Source organism: Balaenoptera physalus, assembly GCF_965194825.1.
Source record: "Balaenoptera physalus genome assembly, chromosome: 2".
NCBI classification, from domain to species: domain Eukaryota; kingdom Metazoa; phylum Chordata; class Mammalia; order Artiodactyla; family Balaenopteridae; genus Balaenoptera; species Balaenoptera physalus.
Window position 1 is genome coordinate 159243127 of NC_138883.1, and position 27693 is coordinate 159270819.

The 27693-nt window shown below is 43.8% G+C and overlaps 1 protein-coding gene across 12 annotated transcripts in view; it reads left to right on the forward strand.

Annotated features, from left to right (window-relative positions):
* CELF2 (CUGBP Elav-like family member 2) overlaps positions 1 to 27693 on the forward strand; it is a 531606-nt gene that overhangs the window by 396599 nt on the left and 107314 nt on the right. For all 12 annotated transcript variants that reach the window (XM_082449744.1, XM_082449743.1, XM_082449746.1 and 9 more), the window contains one exon: positions 16595 to 16677. In XM_082449744.1, the coding sequence (XP_082305870.1) occupies positions 16595 to 16677 (83 nt within the window). The remainder of the gene's footprint in view (positions 1 to 16594; positions 16678 to 27693) is intronic.

The following is a 27693-nucleotide window of genomic DNA, read 5'->3' on the forward strand; positions in this document are numbered from 1 at the left end:
GTGACTCTTGCGTGTAATACTTATACACCTGTCCAAACCTGAATTTTTCTTCGAATTAGCCGATTGCGTCACTTAGTTGATCAAGTTCACCAGTCATTTTGACACATAGTTATTTTTATGGTTTATATCAGCTACTTGGAATATATCCATTTATGACAGCTCTTTAGCACATAGTTCACTGTCTAAGACTGACAAGGAAAGAACTCATCGGAGTTTTTTTACCCCTCCTGTCATAATGTTGAATCCTTTAGAAACCTACCATCATGGAAATTATAAGTATAAATACATTTGACGAATAGTGGTTGGATTATTTATCAGTGACCTCGGTCCAAAAATGAAGGCTGGAAAGCTGCTCCACCCAGCCTTCCAAACGTTCCAGAAGGGTGACACGAGATGTGGGGAATTCCAGTGGTGCTTTCCATGGTGCATTTGAATCCTACACTGCCTTCTCCACGCTACCCAGCAGCGATGTGGACCACGTCCCTTTCGACAAAGTGGATGTGCTCGGGGAATTGAAACAAACTTTAGGGTTAGTCTAACACAGTTATATCCAGGAAGGTAGCTCTTCCTCTCACTAACGTAAAAAGTATTCCAGGACAGTACAGTCAATGAAAAGATATTTGCAGTGGCCACTATTTTAGATTGCTTGAGTTATTGATGTGTTCATGATAGAATAAAATTGAGAACTAACTACGAGACCCTTAGTGGTGGGAGAACATCTCTTGTAACTACAAAGCAGTGTTATATTATCATTTGTTATCTGCACAATTAGGGAGCAATAGAGTTCAGCAGAGGCTTCGCCCATACCAGTGATCTTTGTTGCCTAGAGCCTTTTAGCTCTTTGCAGAGTGTTTTACAACATGCCTTTCTTCCTGCCCCCATCTTAATCATCGTGTGTGTTTGTCTGAAATCCAGACGAGCAGTAGCCCTTCAGTTCAAAAGGGGCTGAAGACTTGGAAATCCATCTTGATGCAGTCATCAGAGGATGGAATGGGAACCTGCGGGGTATTATTTCCTTTCTCCTTTCTTCTAAAAGGTTTAACAGAAGAATAAGTGTCATTGGCAAAGATGGAGGAAAACGAAAGTTCTTAGATCAAATACTACTTCAGCGTCTGTGCAGGGTGAGGAAGGCTGATAGATGGCATGTTATTCTCGAGTGAAGCCCAATGGCTGCTGATCAGCCAGTGTGTAGAGTTTTCCATAATCTTGAAAGCAAGGAGATATTTCACCTTTTCCCTCTGAGGTTTTTGAGGGAGAGAGTCTCTGGCGAAGAAGATGAGTCTTCTCTCTACATGCTAAAGAATGAGCAGTTAACTCTGCAGCTAAATATTAAACACATCAAGTGCAGGGACCGTGTATTATATTTTTCTTGTATCCGTCATCAGTTAATACTTATTTAATTTTCTGAGAAATGGAAAGCCACGCTTGCTATTTATCTGGGTTGAGATTTAGAGCAATGAGGAAGCACGGTGTTCTTTTTTTTTTTTTAAACACCTTTTTTATTGAAGTATAGTTGATTTACACTGTTGTGTTATTTTCAGGTGTACAGCAAAGTGATTCAGTTATACACACACACACACACATTCTTTTTCAGATTCTTTTCCATTATAGGTTACTACAACATATTGAATATAATTCCCTGTGCCATACAGTAGGTGCTTGCTGTTTATCTATTATATTTATAGTAGTGTGTATCTGTTAATCCCAAACTCCTAATTTATCCCTCCTCCCCCCCTTTCCCCTTTGGTAACCATAAGTTTGTGAGTCTATGCCTGTGAGTCTGTTTCCATTTTGTAAATAAGTTCATTTGTATCATATTTTAGATTCCACATATAAATGATATATGACATTTGTCTTTCTCTGTCTGTTTTACTTCACTTGGTATGATCATCTCTAGGTCTTTGTCAAGAGTGAGATTGGGGTTCAGGCTTTGCCAATCCAAATGCTTCCTCTCTGTGCCTTAGCTTCTTTTGCTGGAAATAGGGATTTAAACTAGATGATTACTAAGGCCCCTTTCCGCTCTCCAGTCCAAGATTTAAATTGGATCACAGTCAAATCTGGACCAGCCCTTGTCGAAATTACAATGCAAGTGAAGTTTTTTTGTTTGTTTGTTTTTGGTTTTTTTTAAATTAATTAATTAATTTATTTATTTATTTTTGTCTGTGTTGGGTCTCTGCGGTGCTAGGGCTTCTCGTTGCGGTGGCTTCTCTTGTTGTGGAGCATGGGCTCTAGGCACGCAGGCTTCAGTAGTTGTGGCACGTGCACTTCAGTAGTTGTGGCACGTGGGCTCAGTAGTTGTGGCTTGGGGGCTCTAGGGCACAGGCTCAGTAGCTGTGGCACACGGGCTTAGTTGCTCCGCGGCATGTGGGATCTTCCCGGACCAGGGCTCGAACCCGTGTCCCCTGCATTGGCAGGTGGATTCCTAACCACTGCGCCACCAGGGAAGCCCACGAGTGAAGTTTCTTTTTCCCCAGCCACCAGAGTTTTTCCATGGCACTACCTCATGCCCCAACCCTGACATTCTCACTGTGTATGCTCTTATCAAAGCCTGTAGTGAGCGATTGATTTATACTCTAGTATAAATCACTGGAAAATAGATCATAGTGTTGTTTTTAACAAGGAATTTTTGTTTTAGTATAAATCTGAGCTTCAGGCCATAAGGATGAAGCCCAAAGGAGGAGAGTCAGGATTGGGAGAGATCTCAATGGAGAAGGGGCATGTAGAGTTCACCTGCGACAGCCCGGTTTTCATCTGTTGTCCCAGAATAATGACTAATATTCCCCCTCGCACTCTCCAAATTCTGGATCACTCTAGATATAGAAGAAACCTTTACAGTACCCCCAAAATGATACCAGACAATAGAAGGAAGAAAACAAGCTGACCGTTCCTTCGTGTTTTCTGTGTGCCCAGTTCTGAGCTTGGTACTGTGTATACATTAACTTACTAAATGGATCGGTCAAAATCTATTTCACCTAACCATCTAACCACAGCTACCTCAGGTCGGAAATTGACTGGCCCAACCAGGGTCATTTCTCAGAAAATGGATTCAAGAGTATAGCACAGACCGTCTTCATCACCAGTAGTCCAAGTCAGAAAGACTCATGACACATGAAGTCTAAAAGAAAACCGTATTGCTGTGAGGCGAGCAGATGGGAAAAGGCCCTGAGGACAGTCAATCTGTAAGTATTTCAAAAGCACCTACATGCCCAACTTCATGTTGTGCCTTGTGAAGGGGACCAAGGAACCTTCAGAAGTGGCTCCCTGCCTTCAGAGGTGGTCCTTAGGTGGCATGATAATGAAGTAACAACTGAACCACTATAGCAGGTTCACTGTAAGGGACAGCAGTTCATCAAGCAGGCAGTGATTTTTTTTTTTTTTTCTTGTGTCTTATCATCGTGTGATGGCAACTCTCAAAATGAAATCCAGCTGCTGGGAACCCCTTTTTTCAGGGGATGCCTACATCTGTCCCCAGTCTTCCTCCTCACGTGTCCCTTCCTCTCCTCTCCTGATCCTGACATTTAGAACCCCACCTCTTCATGCAGAGCCCAGGATCACTGCTCTTTTTTCTTTTCCCCCTCCCCGGTTGCTGTAAAATATAGGAAAATGACAGGTCCGTGGTTAAAGGTTTATAGTGATGAAACCCAGGTATGCTCATTAGACAGCCACAGGGTTTATTTCAAATAACTCACTGTTTTAGGGAATTTTTGCCTCTTGGGGGAGTACCATCAAGTGTACAGTTGGGGGTAATTCTGTTGTACTCTGAAAAGGAAAGTCCTCAAAATGATTCCATTAAAATGGATTGACTGTTCAGAGGCCATGTAAATGGATGTCCAGGGTCCTCAAGGGCCATGCAAATGGGCGGACTTGGCCAGTTCCAAGTAATTACTTCAGAAAGCAAGACAACAAAATCAATTCCAAACCCTGTTACCGGGTGTATGGTCATCACTTGCAAAAGAGGCTCGCTTGCCTCCCTTCCATCCAGAGGCCAGCGGGGAGCAGCGTGAAGTTGCGGCTGGCCTGCGAATGCTGCCTTTCTGTACCTCGGGGGCTTTTTTTTTGTTAAATCATCAGGGTAATGCTGACTGTCTCTCAACTGCCTCGTAGGGCACCTGCACAGGGTCTGTGTGGGCCAGGGGCTTTATGGAGGAACGCAACAGATTTACGGTGGGCAATAATCTCTAACATTTATTAAGCACGTCAGTGTATATACCAGGACCTGTGGTCTTATATACATTTTCATAAATTACCTTGTTTAATAACCCTGGGATAGAGCTGCTGTTACCCCGTTTTAAAAGTAAGGAAAAACAGCTTAGAGAGTTTCAGAAATGTGTCCAACACCCAGTCCGTCTGAAGTGCTAGGAAAGGATGACCTCAGCAAAGCTTTATGAACAGAGCAGGGAGGAAATATCCAGGTCCACTTTGAAACCTGTCATAGTCTCTGCCCTGAGAACTCTGGGACCAAGGATGCTTGCCTCTTATCCCTAGAACATCAATTTATACTTGGCTACAAAAGTGCATTTCTTATATGATTTCTGCTGTTCCAGGCAATTTGTAAAAATATCTCCCTCCCCGATCTACATGCACATGAAAGATGCCTTAGTTTTCATGGGAGTGGGCGAGGCGGTTACAATGCCCATGAATATCAGCTCTCTGGAGCCATCTGCTACAGGAAAGGTCTAAAACAAGGACAGATCTTTACTTGAGCCAACATACAGTTTCTATAGCCAATGAGTTTGCCTCTATTTCATTTTGACCCGTAAAGATCAGAATGAGGAAATAAATATGACTTTCCTCACCCCCATAACAGGAAAAATACCTTGGCTCTAGTCTGGATTCAAAGCCTCTTATAAAAGAGTCCAGCCCCACCTAGAACGGACCCATAAGAAGTTGGAATACCAGTGATACCACTGGTAAGTGCTAAAGTGCTGAGCTGTATTTTATTGAAGCCGACATAAGGGGTCTGAATGTGTAGACTTGGCAAGTACAAGTTGCCCGGCCATCAAAACAGGACAGTGAAGTTGAGACTTAGGAGAGTGGTCTGGCCAGGAAGCATCTCATGGCCCAGTGTGCTGAATTGAGAATCACAGGAAAATGACTCTCATTGCCACCAGACTCCTAATTATAACGCAATCCTGTCCCCAAGAGAACGCATACTACACAATAACCTTATATTAGAAACTTCTTTTTAATGAGGTCCCTCGGTGCTTTTGAAACTAAATCCTTTTTAATTGGAACTATCTTCTACCACATTTAACCCTGGGACACCTTCCTTAATCTATGTCAAGGTATCTTGATTAACTCAGCCTGAGGCCTTGCTCAATCCTCTGGACCCTTGGAGAAAAAGCCTTTGCTGCCATGCCCCCTAGAACCCTCTCTGCCACCAAGACTCGTGGGGGACTGACCAGCCCAGGAATTGGGGCCAGACACACTGACTTTAGGGAGACCACCCAGTATGGCCTTCTTGTTGGCTTGTCATGTTCAACCTATTTTTTTCTTACCTTGAAAGAAAAACTATAGCCCTCCTTCCTACTCTAGAATTAATATTTTAAAAATACAAATTAATCAAATCCACAGTTTGCTTGCTCCTTTGCATTTCTTAACAAAGGAGACTGCTTGCCCTCTACATTCTGTCCCCATGACTCCTCGGCAGACACGCCCGGCACCGTAAACTCACCTTCCAATGCCTAGAGCAGAGTGGGAGCCTTTAAGAAGCAGCTACATGCAGTGATTGTCCCATCAGGGGAAAGGGTGACTTTAAAATTCTTCAGATACTTTTACAGCTATTACACTGAAATGGTTTAACCTAAGTGGCTTATTTCAGAGGCCCAGGGAAAGGGGAAAAAGCAGATCCCAGCAATTTTGCCCTTGATATCTTTTCGATCTGTGTCCTGCAGTTGTTGGGATTTACATAATAATTGGTGAGGAAGTATTGCAGTACTCACAGATCCAGGCACATCCCTCCTGGTTGCTTTCCCAAAAGGCTTACAAATGCGGTAGATTTAATCTAGGTCAAAAAAAAAAAAAAGAAAGAAAGAAACTCCATTTGCCTGGCAGAGGATTTGGAGAGCGTGCCTCACTTCACAGGGCCATGGGCGTATCAGGAGACGGTTCCTCCAAGAAAAGTCACCAGGGCAGATTGTGATCTTGTGGCCAATTAACCGACTGTGGTCCCAGCGTGTCAGGTGCAGAGTCTCAGGAAAGGGTGCGGGGTTGCACGGAGCCCCGTGAGATCAGCGCTCTCTCCCTGGTTGAAAAGTTGGCACTGATTTACTGTCTAGGGGTCCTCCTGCTGGGGACATGAGTCGGGGTTCTTGGAGGAGCATAGGATCTGCGCCCCAGGCAGCCAGAAGTCATAAGCACAGCTCCTGCTTTGTCAGTGAAATTCCCTGGGGATTCCCTGGGGATTGCAGTTGGTGGGCCAAACAGTGGTGTCCACATAATTCAGGTACTGAAAGCAGAATGACGGCTCTGTCTGCTTCCGAGGTAATGGCCAGATGGTATTACTTTTTACATCAGGGTGCCCATTATATGAAACTCTATAAAAATAAGCTAATTGGATACGGTTTCATTAAAAGTTGATTTCTGCAGCATGTGGCATTTGTATTGGGTAGCTGTTATTCTCGCTCTGGAAGTCCCACTTTTACATAGAGAGAGAAAAAATTGCTTTGTCTTAGAGAAGACTGTTAGACGTTTAAAACAGGGGAGGTTTGGGGTATAAAAAGACATTTTCGGTGACATGAGAGGAGGTTGAAGCCGTCTTGAGGATCCTGCAGAGGAAAGCAGAACCTATCAGGGGTGGTTCATGGCAAACTCTCCTATGATAGGCATTAACTTTGAAGGCGGCTGTGAACCATTAGTGATGTGGGTGGTTTTGCCTTTGCTCTGAGCTACTTGTGTGATTGTGGGCTTTTGGCTAGCATGCTATGGGAGGGGGGTGGAGAGTTGGGTGACTCAAGTTAATTAATTGTAAAATTCCTTGATTCTATGGAACAGGCATAGAAGCCAAGAGAAAGATGACACGTTAACTTCCTCTAATTTTTTTTTCTTTTGAGTTTAAAGCAAAAAAAAAAAAGGATGCAAAACAAAACCCTTTCATCTTCTTGCAGGTTCTTACCATTTAAGGAATTTCTGCTTCGCTGCTTTTTAAAATTCTTTTCCTTGATATCTCAGTTGATATCATTACAACCACCTTGGTGCAGCATCCAAGTTCAGAGGGGCCACGATAAGGAAATCATACTAGGGAATACATAAATGTGTTTAGCAGCCAGGGGACTGAATTTTATTATTTTTTTTATTGAAGTATAGTTGATTTACAGTATTGTGTTAGTTTCAGGTATACAGCAAAGTGATTCAGATAGACAGAAAGATAGATAGGTAGATAAATAGATAGTGACAGGTGGACGGGATGGATAGATAGAGTTCATAGGCAGATAGATAGATTGATTGATTCTTTTTCAGATTCTTTTCCCTTACGGGTTATTACAAGATATTGAATAGAGTTCCCTGTGCTATACAGTAGGTCCTTGTTGTTTATCTATGTTATATATAGTAGTGTGTATATGTTAGTCCCATACTCCTAATTTATATCTCCCCACACCTTTCTCCTTTGGTAACCATCAGTTTGTTTCCTATGTCTGTGAATCTGTGTCTGTTTTTTTTTTTTTTTTTTTTTTTTTTATTTTTTTTTAATGTCTTTGAATCTGTGTTTTCTTCCTTATGATAGTGGTGTGATCCAGGTGCCCAGGGGACCTCCTGAGCCTGTGTCTGTGATATAAGTCACACTTACTTTTTTTTTTTTAATAAATTTATTTATTTATTTATTTATTTATTTTTGGTTGTGTTGGGTCTTCGCTTCTGTGCGAGGGCTTTCTCCAGTTGCGGCGAGCGGGGGCCACTCTTCATCGCGGTGCGCGGGCCTCTCACTATCGCGGCCTCTCTTGTTGCGGAGCACAGGCTCCAGACGCGCAGGCTCAGTAGTTGTGGCTCACGGGCCCAGTTGCTCCCCGGCATGTGGGATCTTCCCAGACCAGGGCCCGAACCCGTGTCCCCTGCATTGGCAGGCGGGCTCTCAACCACTGCACCACCAGGGAAGCCCTCTGTGTCTGTTTTGTAAATAAATTCACTTCTATTATTTTGTAGATTTCACATATAAATGGTATCATGTAATATTTGTCTTTCTCTGTCTGACTTCACCCAGTATGGTAATCTCTAGGTCCATCCATGTTGCTTCAAATGGCAAAATTTCATTCTTTTTTATGGCTGAGTAGTATTCCATTGTGTATATATGTACCACATCTTCTTTATCCTTTCATCTTTGATGGACACTTAGGTTGCTTTCATGTCTTGGCTATTGTAACCAGTGCTGCTATGAGCATTGGGGTGCGTGTATCTTTTCAAATTAGAGTTTCCATCTTTTCCAGATATATGCCCAGGATCATATGGTAGCTCTATCCTTAGTTTTTTAAGGAACCTCCATACTGTTTTCCATAATGGCTGCACCGATTTACATTCCCACCAACAGTGTAGGAGGGTTCCAGGGGACTGAATTTTAAATGTAGCTTGTGACATCAGTAGCATTATGTGTTAAGTCCCATCTTACATTCCTCTAAAGCAAGCCATGTTTTGAGGACAAAGTAGAAAGAATAAAGAAAGACCTAGGACCACAGGGCCCCAAGTTAATAACAGTGCATTGGATGTGGTTTTTAACCGGCAGTGCCAGTTCTTTTGGGGGGTGGACTTTAGGCTGAGGAAAGCAATCCATCCGTGCTTCTCCAGGGGACCAGTTGGCCTCCTGAAGCATCTGTGTTCTTTGGAAGGATGGCGTTTTGCCATTGTCCTCTTCCTCAAGACTCTTGAGGGTCATCTCCTAGACCACTGGAAGGCTACTTCTTTTTTTTTTTTAAGGTCAGTGCTAAGTTTACTTTAACAATTTAATTCAGGGTATTTTTTGATGGGGTTTTTGAACCTTTAACGGCCTTGTAGAAACTGAAAGTCAAGGGTCTTGGCAGTGGGTAAGCCCATGGTTGATAGTCAAAACCTTACTTAGCATGTGGGAGATTCACTTGAGCATAAAGTGCACCACTGAGATCAACAACGTTCAAAGAAGCATGAAATCCTCTACATAGTGGCTGAGATTGGGGGAGAAAACAGATGATAAGAGGAAGCAACAATGAGAAGTCCATCCTCTTTTGACTTAAACTGTGCAACTGACTCGACACGAAGCCAAGATCCCAACTGCAGTTGGACTTGTGTAAAGGGAGCACTTGCTTTGCTTGCAAATGTGTAGACAAAAGAGAGCTTCATTCACAGAAAGAAAAAAAAGCATAGCAGGTTCAGTCATTTAGCCTCGCAGGGCCTTGGTCTCTTGATCTGACGGCCCCTTAGAATTCAGAGGCAGCCTTTGAAGGAATTTTCAGTTTACACCATGGTGACCCTGTTGCTGTCTTGAATTCAAATACAGCTTGAACTGAATCTCTCTGCCGGGGCTATTCCTTTTTTTTTTTTAAAGAAATAAATACGTACACAATTCAATCAGCACAAGATTTTTCTGTGGTTGTTTTCAAGTGTTTATTTGTGTAGGTTTTGACAGTGATGCAGATTTCTTGTACGAGATGTTGAGTGACCTTGAGGACGTGGATGACCCCTCTTTATACCCCAAGGACAGAGTTGACTTGGGGAGACAGGTGTCCACGTACACAACACCAGAAGCTCCGAACTTGAAGTACTTTTTATCTTACCAGCTTGGCCACAGCGTTGTGGGAAATCATTTTTTCACCTTCTCTCCTCTATCCTCAAGTTGTCTAGTTGCTTGTATTTCAGAAAACATTCCACAGTTTCCCATATTAAGATGTTACTGAAGAGTTGCATCAGAAAAAGTATTAACAATCAGGACTAGAACGTTCCAAAAAAGGCCCTTTCTCCCATTTATGGGAGCAACCTTTCAAGGAGAGGGAGCTGGTGGCTCCAGGAGAATCGTGAGGAATGTTCCACTAGACCAGCCATACGTAGGGCTGGCTTCCTGTGCTATTGAGAGTGTAATTGTTGGCATATGATCTGAAATTTCTACCCTGCAGCAGACAAGTGACTATTTCAATAATTGCAAACCTTTCAAGTCACTGACCTCCCATCTTTATACCTGGATTCTTTAAAACCAAACACACAGAGTAAAAAACTACCATGCTGTCCATATTTTAGAGCCAAATACTTAAAGAAAACTGTCTTTTTATAAAATGGTGTCTTCAGAGCATCAAACCTTAGTTTCCTTCCTCCCCAATTTGGTAACCTCAGAGAAGTTTCTTGAACAAGTATGGTGTCAGTTTTCTTCAGGGCAGAACTAATTTTAAAATCTGATCTCAGTACCGTTCTCTCAGGCTGTGTCTACACCGCCCTCCACACGGAAGAATGTAAATTAAGTGCTGTTTGACTCAGGACAGGCCATGATATAAACTGGTTATCTCTACATAAGTAGTGCATTTTTTTTCCCCTGTGAGTATTATTACCAAGAGTTTCCAAGTTAGGCTTTCCAAGAGAAACAGCTGTGGTTTGAAAAGACTGGTGATAATCCAGATGGTTTCTTTTAGGATAAGTCTACTTGATCATTTAAAATTAAAGTCTTTCAGTAAAGTTGAGTGTCTTCTTTATGGCTTTAAGTACACTACTTGGGGGGCGGTGTGTGTATGTGTGTATGTGTGTGTAGAGAGACCACTGGCCTGTCTTCTTTGAGGCTTTATCTTCGGAAACAGCAAAAACCTCGTCACAGTGTCTCAGATTATTCAGCAGTGAAGCCAGCAGAATACCTGAGGGAACTTTTTATGGCAGCAGAAAGTATTTGTGCGGAAATATAGTCAGACACCAACTACCCTATTTGGAGTAGGTAGCTCTTGGCGTCTCTGAGGATTACCCTTCTCAACTTACGGTACAAGATGGTCTAATCGTATCACACAATTATGATCCTGAGGACACATTGCTTTACAAGCTGAACGTGGGCAACCAGATCGCTGAACTTGCCAACTTGTGGGAATCGGGGCCATCAGAGGCTCCCAGTCCCCCTGGCTCGTTCCCTTGGGGCCCAGCGTCCCCTGGGTGCCTCCTGACCATCCAGAGATGCTCACAGGGAGGCCTCACACCGGTGGCCTTCGCGGTGGGCACTCTGCACCCCAGGACCTTTCTCTCTAGACCTTCTTCCCCGTCCAAACAGATCCGTCTTAAGTGGCCTTCCTAGGGGTCAGCCAGGTGGTCAAAGTTGAGCCGCACAGTGAATTCACAGGGAGATGGTAACGGCCACTGAGCTTTCACGTGACGCCCCTGCAGTGTGTAGACTCAGCAGCGTCTCTTGCGGTTCAGTACAGGAGTCGTCACTAGTGGGCATGTTAGGCTCTGCATAGGCCTGAAACACTGATATTTGGTTCTGGAATCACCTCTCGAGTTTTACCCCCTAACCTGTTCTACCTGTGAATTGAAAGAGCCATGGTGAGGCGTAAGGGGATGGGCCTGATAAATAGACATGCAACAGACGGATTTTTTAATTTTTTGCTCCGAAATCCAGAGCTCTTATTAACACAGTGAATTGTTGAAACTCTTGGAAAGCGGGATGCCACGAAGTCACCTGGACGTGGGACATCATGTTTATCTTTCCTAAGCTGGCTGCTGCCACTGGCAGAAACTCCAGAGCCGGTGGATAAAGGTGGCAAGAATTATAAAGTGCGAGTGCTTATGAGACTGTGTCAGACGGGTAGCGCAGAAAAATGTGAAGCCGCACAGAGCAGTAACAGGAGGGCTGAGGCTGGCTGAAGCATTCGGCTCTGCCCATCCCCGGCGTCCCCTGGCAGGTGGCTTCCCGTCTATGACGTGGAGCAGGCCTTGCTCTGCACTCCACAGGCAGCAGGGAAAGCGGATTCTGGGAGCGATGCTGACGCCGGAGGGGTGGTCACCTCAGGTGCACGTCGCAGCCGCTGACCATTGAAGAGTGCCCGGGGCTGTTGTCGGCGTTTAACCACCCACCTTACAATGATGTTGGAAGCAGAGCCTGGTGGAGGAGGGAGGTCTGTCCCCTGAATCAGACTGCTGGGCCATCTGGTGTTGCAGCTGACCTGCAAACGAATCCGGTAAATTTCAGACCTGAGTTACAGCTGGTGCGGGGAAATCTAAAAGCCAGGTGGTTCCCTTAACAGCTGTCCCTCCAGTTAGGGTAGGCAGGAAAGAAAATTCCAACCCTGTTGCACCTCCATGGGTTTTCTAGGATCTAGAGTCGCTCCCTGGCCTTTTGCCATGATAATCACCATCTCAGGGCAAACATTAATGATATTTCTCCCTTCCTGTGTTGAAATGATCTCTGCAGGTCAATGAGTCTAAGATTTTAAGTGAGTATATCAAGTGATTGACTACTGAAAAAGTCTGTGGTTGTTTAGCTGGGAGAGTACTCGTAGAAGCAAGAGTCTGTGAAACACATTCTTACTCTGGAAGTGTCCAGACTCATGTCCCATCGGGGGAAAAACACAAACGGCTGACTCTAACATGAATGTTGAAATTGGGAGTATTTCTACCGCAGATTTTCTGATAACTTAATGAAACATTACTTTTATTAAGTCAATTAGTATGCATGCTGAATGAAGTGCAAGACATTTTTAGCCCAAGAAAGGGAAGGAATAATTTTGACTGTTAAAAAAAAATTTATTCTGAATGAAACCCTTTGGTTGTATATCCATGTAGGGTTTTTTTTTTTTTCAGGGGGAGGGAGTGGTAGGCAGACCTGTTTTTTGTGTGTGTGTTTTTTTAATAAATTTATTTTATTTATTTATTTTTGGTTGCATTGGGTCTTTGTTGCTGCACACAGGCTTTCTCTAGTTGAGGCAAGTAGGGGCGGGGGCTACTCTTCATTGCAGTGCGTGTGCTTCTCATTGTGGTGGCTTCTCTTGTTGCAGAGAACGGGCTCTAGGCACGCGGGCTTCAGTAGTTGTGGCACGAGGGCTCAGTAGTTGTGGCTCGTGGGCTCTAGAGCGCAGGCTCAGTAGTTGTGGCGCACGGGCTTAGTTGCTCCACGGCACGTGGGATCTTCCTGCACCAGGGCTCCAACCCGTGTCCCCTGCATTGGCAGGCGGATTCTTAACCAGTGTGCCACCAAGGAAGTCCCCAGACCTGGTTTTTATTCACTGCTTTAGGGGTGATGCAGCTAAAGTAACTCAGGTATAGAGGAAGTAAGGTATTTTCCACTGAGTCATTCAGGAACCGAATGTGTGAAACCAAAAGAAGTCTTGGGGTGAGATTCCCCCAGAGCCCCCATGTTGGTGCTAGTGGTTCATTGCATGAGGGTGCCCAGCTGAGGCTACAAGTCGGGGCAGAAATTCAGCCCGAGCTCTACTCACTGAGCCTTGGGGCTCTGCCCACCTGGAGATGGGATACCTCCTTCAAAGTTCCCAAGTTTGCTTGCCAAGCATGGTGCCTATGGAGCTGAGCTTTTGGGTTGGGGGTTGGTGAGCAGTGAGGGGTTAGGCATATCACCAGTGGTGTCCAGGATACTCTTGTATGTATTACAACTAGAACTGGAGCTTCGAGGGGCATGTTCTTCCAGGGTCTTTGTTTAGATGGGACTAGAGTAAAAGAGTTCAAAGCTATGCACAGTTCAAAGAGGAACTGTAGTGACAAATCCCTGATTTCACCCTGTCGGTTGCATAGGCAGAGTGGACCCTGGATGAAATTGGAAAGAGTTCGAGATTTGGAATATCTTTCCATCTCCCTTCTGTCCATTAAGACTCCTCTCTGCATTCTTGCCCCTCTTCACCCCCATCCCATGCTGCTCAGACATCAGCTTCAAACTTGCCCTTTCTCAAAGCAAAACAAAACAAACACAGAAACCACCTTCTGTTCACTAAGAACCTTGTTCAAGAGGGAAGCACTTGAAGTTGCCAAATTCAAGGTGTAAATAGCTAGGAACAATTACATATTACCTTCCTCAAGGGTAGCATTTTAATACTTAAATAGCAAATGAACTGCACCTTCCCAGTGGAATTTCAGGCCATGGGAAGTGGTAGGGATTTTGTTTGGGTGTTTAAGACAGGAAGGGATTCTTTATTCCTGAGACCACTGTGTGTTGGGTCCACAGTGGCCCAACAACAAGATTCCTTCAGTTTACATCATCTTTATTCTTCGTTGCTTTTATCTTATCATCTGTCATTCATAATTTCCGTTCCCTTTGTCATTACACTGTTCTTTTAGGCCAACCTCAACTTTTCCTTCTTAGCTCTGAGCTTGGCCAGACTGGCGTTTGTTTTCCTTCTGCTGAGATCATTCTTCCTTAATTGCCTTCTTTCCAGGCATGCAGAATGCCTTATGACTTCTGCTGCATCCAAAATCTTCTATTTTTTAAGTATCACACCCTCAAAATCTACCTGCTTGAAAGCATCAGAGTTTGTAGCTTCGATTTTGAAGTTGAAGTTCAGAGCGTCCTCATTGCTTGCTTACCCAGAAGCCAACCCCATAAGCCCAGGAGAGAGAAAGAAGAACTTACTGAGAGTCTGGTTGTTAGAAGCTTTTGGAAGACAGAGATGATGTCTTTCCCTGTTTTTCTTTTCTTTTCTTTTCTTTTTTTTTAAATTTTACTGAAGTATAGTTGATTTACAATGTTGTATTAATTTCTGCTGTACAGCATAGTGATTCAGTTATACATTCTCTTTTTAAATATTCTTTTGCATCATGGTTTTCTTTCCCTGTTCTTCCTTCTGTATCAAGCGTAGGGGAATATAATTTTTCTTCCTCTTAAAGTGATTACAATGGATACTGGAAGCTGGGACTTGACTCTGCTGTTTAACATCATTCCTTGATTTGAAGCAATTCCTATAGCTTTTCTGGACTTAGGTTATACCATTGAAGCTGGAAATCACACATTAATTTGATTAGTTCAGGAAAAAAATCTACCACCAGGCAGCATGGCCAAATGAACTCTGGTCAAAGAACTCAAATAGCTGAAATGGGAAGCTCATATAAAAAGGAACACTCTGTCTATCTGTGATTCGTTAAGGACACTTCATAATTTTCGTATCCCTCCATCATGCAAATGATATACTTTAAGAGTTTCTGATCCTTGGAGGCATGGAGTTTTTTAAATGCCGAGGAGCTATGATCATACTCTCCTTTGTCCAGGAGGTGGAGGTCTTACATATTTAATCTCAGTAGACTCCAGTGAAACCAAGTATTTGACAACCAGGTTCCAAGGTGGTTTTTTTTGCCAAATAAGGAGGAAGCATATGCATTTTGGAATGTTTTATGGATGGTGTTGTACTTTATTTTCTTCCTTTGAATGAGTTTTGTTTTGAAAAGTAGATGCCAGTGTATGATTTTGAACCTTTGATGGTTTGTGGTGCCAACTTCCTGCTCTCCAGCTGTGCTACGTTTCTTCACTTACATCATTCCCCTAAATAGAGCCAATGTTGATGCCTTAGTGCTGTGAATTTCTCTCATGCCACTTGCTGTACTTGGCATTTGAGGACCTCTCAAGGCTCTCTCCATCTCTCCAAGCATTAGGATAAGGATCAGGATGAAATATGTACAATCTGGATGACTGCATCTCTCTGCTTTTTTTTTTTTCAGCCCAACTCATCCAAGGCAGCCCAGGTCAGAGGCAGCATCTTTTTTTTTTTTTAATTTCCAAAGTTTTTGTCCCTTTTTTCTAAGCCTGATGGTGCTAAGAAACTATATGCTAATTAATAGATAATTAACCGGTATCTTCCTCTGGTTTAACCACATATGTTAACCAGTATATTTAGATACAGGTTGAAGAAGGGGTCAGCCATCCTTTAGAATGCAGAAGGAATGTAAAAAGTTTTCAAGACCATTTTCTTTGGTGGAGGGAGTTGGGTGGGAAGAGGGTATATGCTGGTCTCTCTTGGAGGGGTCTTCAGCCTGGACTCCCATCTGCTCTGAGAAACGAGGAATCAAGAGGTTACCAGTTGACATGCCACAGCCATATTTAATATACGGGACAGAGTCTGCAAACATGTTCCAGCATATGCCCACCGCATCATAGCTTACTTCCTCAACTGGTTAAAATAGAGTCTTTCATTTCAGCGAACAAACATTGCGTGTTTCACGTATGGAATTTTGCATTATGTACTGTGGTGGAAGTTAAAAAGAATAAAGCACAATCCCAGCTCCTAGGGAGCTTATTATCCAGCTGTCTAAACCTTGGAGTTGAGAAAGTGTTTTAAAAGGGTGACGTTCTGGAGATATCCTTTAAGAAAATTACAGTTAATGTAAGTTTTTGCTATTGTGCTTGTGATTAAGCACTTCGCTGGATGCCGTGGGTGCACCACAAGTCCCTCTAACAAGTCGCCCACCACCTCCCGCCCTCGTTCCTGAAGAGCTGGATTCCCGGTAGTTGGTGCACAGTTATGAATTGACTCCCCAAAGTGGGGAAAAGCTAATAAATATGATTTAGGATGAAAGGCGCTGTGTAAATGCTTGAGCTGTTATTACTGTTCCCGTGCACTTTATTTTTAAATTGCGCATCCTTTTAAGTAGATGACTCGTTCGCCCCAGTCTCCATTATATCGAAGCAAAGCATTCACAGAAATTTCTAAAACCTTTTCATTTCTCTCTGTAGGTTGTTGTTTCGTAACATTTTATACAAGAAAAGCTGCACTTGAGGCCCAGAATGCACTGCACAATATTAAAACTTTACCTGGGGTGAGTCGGTTTACTTTTGTACCAAAATCACTTTATTGCTTGAAAATGGTCCTTTCAACTGAAGGTTCTAGTGATGGGCTCTTAGTGCCAAAAATGACTTTGGGCTTTTGAGGTGGGTGTGCTGATCCCACCCCCCGTGCCCCCTGCAGCAGCCAGAGCAGCTGGCCAGCCCCTCAAGAAACGCTGGCATTACCGCTGACAGAAAGACCTCTCAGAGAGCATGTCCCCTGGTTAGAAAATCAGAGTGACCCCACTGGGTCGCAGTGGCTGCAAAGAGTACTGGGTGGGCTGCAGTTTCAAAAAGGGGCGGGGGGGGGACTCCACACACACACGCACAAGAGGCGCAAATGGAAAAGGAAAAGCTTTTACTCACCAGGAGCCTCTTTTCAAATTTAGTCCTTAGATTTTTCTTTTGAAAGGACAAAAATGTACCCTGCACAGCCATAATATTCAACCTCCTAATGGTTTCTAAACAGTCAATGGTGGTTAACAAAGTCAATGTTTTAATGCCCAATTTGCGGCTTCATGTCGATAGAGAACAGAAAATACAAAGCTTACAATTTTTTTCCATTTCCTTCCCAGTAATATTGGATGCTTGGTACCATTCACTAGAAATGAACTGATGTGGGCTATAGCTACTTCATCAGAATACATGATTTCTGGGGGGCTGTGACAGTTTTATCTAGTGTATGCTGGTATAAATTTCTCTGTGCTGTTGGGATATCTTCCCTGTTGACTCAAATATCAGGGATGAGTTAATTTAATAGCATAATGATTTGTGTAAATGATAGTGAAGAACCTCTGGTAATCAGTGCTATGTTAATGATTTTATTGAAACCTGGTTTGATAATAGTAAAAGAAAGATAACATGATGTCCCTAATGTTTTCAGGGTATAATTCTAACTTTTTATCATTCATCTGTCGTGCTAACCTGTGTACACAAGTCATTTGATACCCTGTCACCCCCAGAAAAGATAGCATTTGTTTAATTCACCTTAGCGCAATTGAAAATTGTATAATATTTTAGTGGCAAGACAGTCAGTAGAAGGTTTTCAAAACATTAGCTTCGTAATAACAAAAAAGTAATAAGTTATGAACCTTGGTCTCAAATCACACCACTTTGGTTTTCCCCTTTTTGTGTGAGCAAATCAGAGAGACAGTGGTTCAGAAAAGGAAGTGTGATACCAGAATTCTCCCTCCCAGTTCAACTTAACTACTTCTCCCTGAAACTTCTAAGGTGGTTTTTAGTAAGGGAGATTTTACTGGGTCTAAGTGCTTTGCCTAATGATTTTTTAAGTATCATTTCAGCTTCATTCTCTGTATAAATGGAATTTTTCCAACGTAAATTCTAGGAGGTTGCAGCGTTAGGTTACATTATTGAACAAAGCAACTAAGTTAAATATTTACTGGCAATGGTAGAAAAATATTTTTTTTATTTCCCAGGCTCCTAATCCAACCCAAAACCCACTTGGTATTCCTTCTTTTAGAAAGAAATACTTTACAGTAATTAGTGTACAAAATCCCTTCTCGGTATGTTTAAAAAAATTACTTGATGATAAATTGTTATTTAGCATTTAGGGTGTATAGAGGCCACATCACATCCTATTTTAAATTAATGCAGAGCTTGGTTAATTTGAGTTCATCACCTCCACTAGGAGGGACATAGCTCTTAACATGCAATTTTCATACGTGAAGATGCTCCCTAGAAACCCAGAAGTAATCTGATGAAGGGGCCATGTTGAAAAACCTACAAATGACTGATGAGTTTGCTCCCATTTGGGACATTTTACTCTGACCCTTTTCTCAGCAAACAAATAGTATCTTCTGTATTTAAAAAAAAAAAAAAAAAATGTTGCCCATGTCTCTTTTTCGCCTTAAAAATTCTGCATGCAGAAGTCAGGGATGGTGATTTTGGAAACCCATTATTAAGGACAAGAAATCTGGGGTTGGAAAAGATGGTTTGTGGATTGTTTTCAGCTTTCTTTTTATCCAGTTCAATTTCCTATGCCCAATTACTTGAGGTGGGTTAAATGGAAATTTTGAGAAGTCAGGTCTGATTTGTAAGCTCCTAGCCTTCACAGTGCACACAGTATTGCTACATCTGCCATTTCAAATTAGGTGCATGGGAACAGAGTTCCACATCTTGCATTTATGTGTTGCTTTATCTGATCAGCGTCACCCTTAACAGCTCCAGGAAGAACATGAAAGTGGTTTCCTATCAGCTGGGAGCTTTGGTGGGCAGGAAGAAAAGGGACCAGATAAAAGATTAATGCATATTCTTGGGGAAAAAAATATTACAGGGTGCCTTTCTGTTTGATTACAAGCCTTGGAATTAGTCAACATTTCCATAATTCTAAACCAATATACACCTGTTTTCCCACTGTGATGTGAAGGAACAACTTAATTTAACAGAATCCCTGCTGTGCTAAATCTCTCATTAACTACCAAGTGAGTTTGGTAATTTAAAGTTGTAACACTACTATTTTAACTGGTTGCCTTCATATTATGAAATTAATAAGAAATTAATGATGCACTTTGCCATATGCCTTCAATTTCTTTCTGAATAAAAATAAAAGGGATAAAGAAAAATGCATCACCAGCTGACACTTTAAAGCTTTTCTGCTTGTAATCATTTCTCCTGTGGATAAAATCCATTAAAAATGCACTTGCTGCCTTTTTTTCTAAAGTGTCCACAACTTTCTGTTTAAAACAAGATCAAATAGTGCCGGGTGTTTGGTTGGAGGTTTTTTCCCTATTTAATTTTCTTCTGCAGTTGATGTGTTTTGTCATATGCAACTTTTCATCACGCAACCAAACTTGGTGAATGTTGAGAGACTATCATTCTTGAGAGAAGCAAAGAACTTGGTTAGTATGGGAGGGGAAGAAAACCTGATGGGATGTTCATTTATGCAGTTGGATGTGTCTGCTCTCAGATTTTTGTATAAAGGCACCCTTCCTCCCATGTCATGTATGGATTATAGAGACCCTTTCTGTGGTGAGGTATATGGCAAAGCATCTGGGCCTTACTTAACAGTGCAGAGTCATTAAGGACACACTTCTCAAGCCTGTCTCTTACCATGTGACTGAGAAAGACGCTGGGTCTTACATCCTCTGAAATGCTCAACATAAATCCTAGAAATACACTATTAGAAATTAAGGGAGAAAATTTAGGAGCTCAACACAGGGAGCAAGAAATGAACTTCGGAGGGTGGGGAGGTCCTTCCCCTCGTTTGATCATGCTCTGCTCTAGAAATAGTGGTTTGACACATATGCAACAGATCAAATCTTAGGCACGGTGCCTAATTTATTACTGACATTTCATTAGGTTAACAAATCACTCATGATTATCGGGTGCCTGCTGTGTGCCAGGCAACAAAGCTATACAGTCACACACACGCCCTTGAGATCCCTAGTGAGTCTGTGACCATGTCTGCACAGAAAGCAGAGCTTGATGAACCATTGGCCTTGGTACCAACTTGTTAGACTTTTTCCACAGCTGAGCCATTTGCGTTCTTGAACAAATCTTGATTGCCCATCCTTTGACGACGTAGCCAATCAGGCTAAGAGATAGCTTCCTTTGTTTAGGGTTTCAGGCAGGCACAACCTCACTGGTAGAATTATTCAGTAGAAATATCATCGTCTGCCATTGTGTTTCCGAGAGAGAAAACCCTTGTGAAGGCAACTTGCAAGATTCATTTTGTTTTCACTGACCTAATTTAGCTTAATTAAAAAATAAAATAACGACCTCAGCGGAGGCACAGGAAAACTACCACGATCTCTTCAGTAATCAGATGTCAGGGCCAAATAGCCCTGTGCCAGTGACAGCACTAGGCCTTATGCCATTCTTTTTTTCAAGGTCTTCACACACATTGTCTCTAGCAATAAGGCTTTTTGATTGAAAATCTCCAGCAGTATCGTATCGTTAGAGCATTCACCATATAAATTAATTTAATTAAGGATGTAGTAACAGAGAGGAATACAGGTTTGAAAAAGCTCTTAAATTTTAACAGCAAAGAGGAATCAGAATCCAAATGTCTTGTAAAATATTAACTGCAAATTTCTTCCAGCCATTTTCTCCAAGTCTGCCTTCCTCCTTTCTTTTTAGAGTCACTACCAGTTTTATTAAATGCAGTTTATATTAAGGAGTTACAGCCCTAAGAGCACATTTGTTTAGAGCACTCCATGTTAGCAGTGGCAGACGGGAACGACACATAGATTTGAGAGATAAAGACAAATGGGCCTGATCCAGCAGGAAGAAGCTGTAAATAAAATGGGCTCTTGGGCCACGTGTGTTCACCCACATGACGTGAATGACCCCCTTCCTGGCTGGCCCTGTGTGGGTCGGCAGTCCTCCCCGGCAGCCTTTAACACAACTCTCCATGGAACAGTTCCCCTGTGTCCTCTAAGAGAGGAATGCTAGGGCTTAATTTCTTTCAGCAGAACACCAAAGGCTCTCGCTGGAACCAAATTCAGTTTGCCCATTGTAATGCTTTTTGAGGTACTCATTTACTCTGAACCACGTCTTCTGATTATTAATATGTATTTAATGCCTTTGTTCTCAGAGCCATGGTGATTATTTTATCATTTTCATCATCATTATTATTTCTGTCATAAAAATCTCTCAAACCCCATCTCTTCATGTCATGGAAATTTCCCCCAAACCATCCCACTTGAATCAAAAAGAAGTGTTTTTCCTCAGGCGCCTTTTATTTAAACATGTTAGTTGATTTACAGTGTTTTGCCCATCTCTGCTGTACAACAGAGTGACTCAGTTATACCCATATAGACATTCTTTTTTTTATATTCTTTTCCATTATGGTTTATCACAGGATATTGAATATAGTTCCCTGTGCTGTACAGTAGGACCTTGTTGTTTATCCATCCTATATATAATAGTTTACCTCTGCTAATCCCACACTCCCAGTCCTTCCCTCCCTTAACATTGTAAATCAGCTATACCTCAATTTTTTTTAATTAAATGAAAATTTTTAAAAAATAATCATAAAAAAATTTTTAAAGATTGTTAGGAAAAAAAAAAAGTCAAAACATCGGTCCGAACAGATTTGAGTCCTCAAACTCACGTGCCGTGTAGGACATACAGATATTCATACCTTCATTCGACAAATATTTATTGCATTCTTATGGTTAGCCAGGCACCATCCTACGTACTGGGGACTACAGTAGCTACCGTGATATTTATAACTAAATCTTCAAAAAACAAAGCCAGCCAGTGTGCTTATGTATGTTTGATGTTTAATAAATAACTCTTGGTTATTTAATGCCTGACTGAGTTAGTTTAATAAAATACTTCTAGAGGAGTCAAGTTTTATTCCAGAAATGATCATTTTGCCCAAACGCTCCAAAATGTAAGATGCATGTAGATTTGTGATTCCATGTGTATATAATGATAGTTTGTTTCACGTATAGAGATCTATATATTTACGTGTATCTCTGTATACCTACAGGATAGATAAACATTCACACACGTCCACATGTGGATATCAATTCAGTCAAATAAATACAGGAAGACATAGCAGAAAATCTCATTTTGTGTTTGGCCTGCCCACATACTCTTCATTGCAATGTAGTCACCTTTCTGACCTTTGACTTAATGAACTGTATAATTCTTCACGTTGGTTGGTTGGTTGGTTGGTTTTTGCTTCGATTCAGGATCATGGCTGATTCATAGCGCGTGTGTGAGGGCACTTGACAACTGTCATTTAATGATGATAATCCCTGCCTTTCCACCTTCTTAAGAGAAGAGTAGGCGCTGAATGAGATAATGTATGTAAAGCTTTCCGAGCCCCTGAAGAAATGGGCTTGTAAGACGTTGTTTCCACTTGACAGTTTCTGTAGGCATGAAGTCTTCCTGGGTAGCAACCCAACAGATAAAATGTATTTGCTGGGGAAGAAATCAGGACACCTTGATTTGGGTGTACATTCTTCAGATTTACCTTTGCAGAATTTGGCCAGGGCTGAAATATTTGGCCTTATAGGACTGCCCCGAAGCAGCTATTTCCCTGCTGTGCCTGTGTTCTTTTACCCTAATACTCAGTCCTGCAGAAATACAAGCTAAACAAACGTAAACCTGTGCTGTTAAGATGACTTTTTAAAGGCCTGTGGTGGAGAGCGCCACCGTGCGGCCGTGGAGGAGCTCCTGGGAGGGGTGGGCGCAGAAGCCCCTACCCACCTGCGGAGCCAGGCCAGTGTGAAGAAGGGCTTAGGGTGTAGAACCGGCCCCAAGTGGGTCTCAGCCAGGTGTGGCAGGATTGCTGGTCAGCTCGTTGGTTTAGACCCGAGAAAGTTGGAGGGAGGAAGAAATCTGTGGCTTGGTGCTTCCCAGTCTGCTGGCCAATCCCAGGGGATCTGGAAAAGTATATTTTAGTACTTCATAAAAGGCCGTTGGTATATATAAAATAGATCACTAATAAGGACCTACTGTAGAGCACAGGAAACTCTAATCAGTACTCTGTAATGACCTATATGGGAAAAGAATTTTACAAGGAGTGGATATATGTATATGTATAACTGATTCACTTTGCTGTACCACAGAAACTAACACAACATTGTAAATCAACTTTACTGCAATAAAAAATTTTTTTAAAAAAGGCAGTTGGAAACTGTCCATTTCACCCACCGTAAAGTTTTACAGTGCCACCCGAATAGTGGGCACCTCTGCTTTGGCAGGTGTTCAGTAACTTTGATTGGCAGTTACTGATGTATGGCTTTGATGACCTAAAATGAAAAACCAGTTACTTTTAAAATATGGCCCTCTCAAGACAAGGAAGCCTAAGGGAGAAAACTCATGAGGGGGTCCTTAGTGGTGGTGAGTTAAAAATGGCTGAGGCGGGCAACCAGGGTTAAAGCAGGAGCAGCTGCACCCCTTTCTGGTAACAGAACTCAGTGGAAGGGCTTCCAGTTTTGTTCTGCAAGCAACATAGTCTCAAATACCAACCTAATTAATAGGACGGTTCTGAGGGCTTATCAGAGCCAGCGTGCATGTGACCTAGCACGGGCGCCTGGCCAGATGTGCGTTGTCACCTGTGTCATGGCTTAAGGAATGTTGGTCTCTCACAGTAACAAGTGAAGGCACAAGGGGATGGATGGCACAACGGCAGAATGAAGTCATAGTTAGAGTTGAGAGTTTATCATCCCTCTGTGATGTGTCAAGATTCAGTTGGGAATATTTGGTTCACTTACACAGATCTCATTTCCCACCAGGTTGATAAGATTTCATTCAAGAGAAGAATGTGGGGAAAATCCATGAATTTGGCTAAAGGTCTGGATGGAATCGCAGAGGAAAGGATTATGACAGTCAGATGAAAGGGGGAATTTTTAAAAAATAAAGTTGGAAAAGAGTCCAAATTCTGTCTCTAGAGTATGCAGTCTCCGTGAGAACGCATCACCCAAAATATGACTAGCGTGCGGACAGAGCTTGACTCTTTCAGGTGGGAGCTGAGCCCAGCTCAGGAGACTGTCCAGTGGAAGTGGGCTGGCCAGTTCAGAGCCTCCAACTCTGGGCCACCAAAAAGTGTATGACGTGGGGAGGTGTGGAGAGAGTTCGGCCAGGAGCCCCAAGGTCCTTCCCCAGCCACCGAGCAATAGAGAGTGGCTGTGCTGGAGCCAGGGAGGCCGGCATACGAGGGAGCCTCGGAGCTCCACTGCGGGGCCGGATCCGGTCTGGCTGGGCGCAAGGGAAGCAGACCGGCCACTGGGAGGGAGGCGGGCAGGGACAGAAGCTTCACGCGTCCTCTGCTTGTCGTAGCCCTGGACCGTCACAGTACACAGGTGCTCAGGAAGCATCCTTAGGATTATGACACAAGCTATCAAAGTTGTTCTGATAATAAAGCAGTATTTCAGGACCATATCATTCCTGCTCTCGCTGCCCACAAGTCACCGAGACGAAAGGATAAACAGTCAGCAGCACCTGCGGGAGGCTGCAGCAAGGGGCACCGTGGCCACTGCTCTCTTTTGTCCTCTTTATTGTTCCCGACCGTCGATACCTCCCATCAGTACTCAAAACGCAGATGCGCGCTGCCACCCCTTCCTCCACCAGCACTTCAGAACACTCAAGAGTCCGTCCTTTCTTCATTCAAAGAAAGGAAGTGGTTGGACGGGGATGGTTCTTAGAGTCCTTTCCAATCTTGAGAAAGTGTCCTTGGCTTTCTATGCATTGACTACATGAGTGGCCTATTGAATTGAAGAAAACCTATCTAGATGGATAGGTAAGTAAATAGATAGGCAGGAGGTAGATAGATGTCTCTGACTTGACTCGCTTCAGGTGTGGCTTAGTGACTGTAGAGGACTTGGTACAGACGCATCTGGACCATCCAAGGTGTGACGCTCCACTTTGAGATTCTCGGCACATCTGCTTCCCTCTGCCCTCTGGTTGAGAACCAGCAGGGGGCTTAGCAATCATGATTCTTCCGCCAGGGAACAGAGAAAGGAAAGGGAAGGCAATGAATGCCATCAGGTCGGTCTGATTCCTTGCTTCCGGCCTTGGTTTGACAAGGGTGTTCAGCCTAACGAGGCTCCGGGATTACTGGTGGATTTCCTTTATCTGTTTGGTCACTGTCGCCAGTCCACATGGATAAGTGAGTTGCCTGTGTTTGTAGACGGCTTTCTGATGTTTATTTGTTTTCCCTCCTAAAAGCATTTTGGGTGATGTATCGATAGCATTCACCTTGTTATACGGAGGACGCGGAGGCTCCAGAAGATTAAATTAACTTCTCTGCCCTCCCCTGGCACAGCGGTGACGGAACGAGAATTAGAGGTCACAGTCGGTCAGCCTCCCCAAAAGCTTGGCCTCCTGACAGGGGATTTTGGCCTGATGCTCCCCGCCTCGGAGGGAGCAGGGTGCATGACTCAAGGGGCCAACACAGCATAACAGTGAAAATCAGTACAAAGTGACGACTCTTTGTCGGCGGCCCAGGTATCAGGCCCCCGACGGAGGCTCTCGGGATGTATACTTTGCATTGTCTCCGCCTCTCCACGAGGCATGCGTCATCCAGCCCCTTTGCTGGTGAGGAAGCTGAAACTCAGAGAAAGGGAGTGACTTGTCCAGGGTTGTACAGCTGGTAACCGGGAGTTGACAGTCAGATTCAGACCAACATCTCTGGCACCTGTAGACTTTGCACCCCACTGGTCGAGGCAGAGGCTTACAGCTCCTAAGCCCCGTTGGGCCCCCCTGTTTCAGGGGACCTCCAGCAGGAAGTGTGTTCCCGTCCATGGCTTCACTGATAAGCTCCGGATGACCACCGTGGCTCCCCGTGCAACCGTCCTGGAAACAAATCTGAAGCCCCAGCACTCCTGCTAGCCGTGCCGCGCGGCGATCTCACCTAAGGGCCGGAGTGCCTGGGCCCGGGCTTTCCCTCCCCAGCAGCCGGCCGGGCGCCCCATCTGCAAGTCGGTCCTGTTGCCACGAGTTGGGGCTCCAAGGTCCCCTGAAACAGTGGGCAGGCGAGGCAGGGTTTGCTGGTAACCCGGGTACCAGGTGACTGGCACCAGGCCCTCTAAGAGAGAGCCGCAGATCAGAGGCAGTCGTTATGGTAAGAGGAACCGCTTTGCAAAATGATTATAAATGCAACACTTTTCTCCAGAGGAGTGTAGCTTTACCAACATCAGCTCATTAACATTCAGGTTATTAGGGTTCTCTTCTTTATCTGCATCCCCAGGCTCTTGGTCCCAATCCATAATCTGCATTCTAATGTCCTGTCTCCATCCAGCTGGCCTCCCCGCCCTCCCCCATCTCCGGGCTCCACGTGCAAGGGGGGAGGGCAGGTGGGGGCCTGGGCTCATCTCCGAAGATTAAGCGTAAACCCTATTACGTGCCGCCCAAAGCATGAGGCAGCAGACTGTGGCCGTGGGAAGCACCTCGGAGGGGTTCCAGCCCAGCCTCCCTCCCCCAACCCTGCGGCCCCGAGGAGACCTGGGGGCCTTTATAGAACAATCAGACTTACCCTCTTAATTTATGCATGAGGAACCAGGGTCTGGGGGTGGGGGGTGAAGTCTGCAAAACCATCCAGGCATCTGAAATCTCTGCTTCTGAAAATGAGGGACCAGACTCCCCCCACACACACAAGGGCACTTAAATATGCAGCAAACGCCACGGATGGGGTTGTACGTCCTCCCTGAGCAGCCTCACCGAACAGTCACTGCTGTCCTCTTGGCCACGGCAAGTTGAGGGCAGGGAGACTAGGTCAGCAGATGCTTTGCCATGGGTCCCGGGGGCTCAGATGTCCTTCTCCCTCTGTCCCCATCCAGTCATCTGCTCTGTGCTCCCCCTTTGTCAAGAGGCAAGTTAAGATCAAAGGCTGAAGGATCGTTGAAGATATTAGGGCAGTTGATGTGGTTAATCCTGTCCAGTCCATCACGCTGTGATTTCTGTGTTGGTAAGAATGTGGCTAAGTGGATGATTGTACAGGCTTAGACTTTTGTCACCTCTGCCGCTGTCTTGGTCATGGGAGCGTGTGACCCTGGACGTGTGGGATTCTGAGACCAGGAGTTCTGTGCTCTCTAGGCCACCAATATTTCTACGTTACTGTCCTCCATCAGGGACAGGAAGGACCATGTAAGAGCAAAGAACAGGTTCCCTGGAAACTCACCTCCACCCCTGGAAGGTCCATGGGGTATGTTTCAGGCTGTCCAATTCCACGTGTTACGCACTTGCCCATACATAGACTGTATCGTCATTTCTTCAGAAGAGCATATATTGATATTTAAATACATGCCAGGAAACTGTGCCAGATGTTTCGCATTAAGCGGTATATGGGGTCCAGGGTACATTTGATGAACGGTCAACAAGTTGTGTGGATTAGGAAAGAGAAAATTCATTGGTGTCCTTGCCTATATCCTGCATCTTAGGTGTAAAGTCAGACCGGTAGTTGTTAGAACCCCAGGAGGAGTAGGTCTCTAGCAGATTTGGGTTGAGTAAACCCTTTGTCTGTGTGCCTGATATTTTCCATTGGCTTTCAGAATTTAGATAATTTTAACCAAATAATCAATGTTCAGTTAATA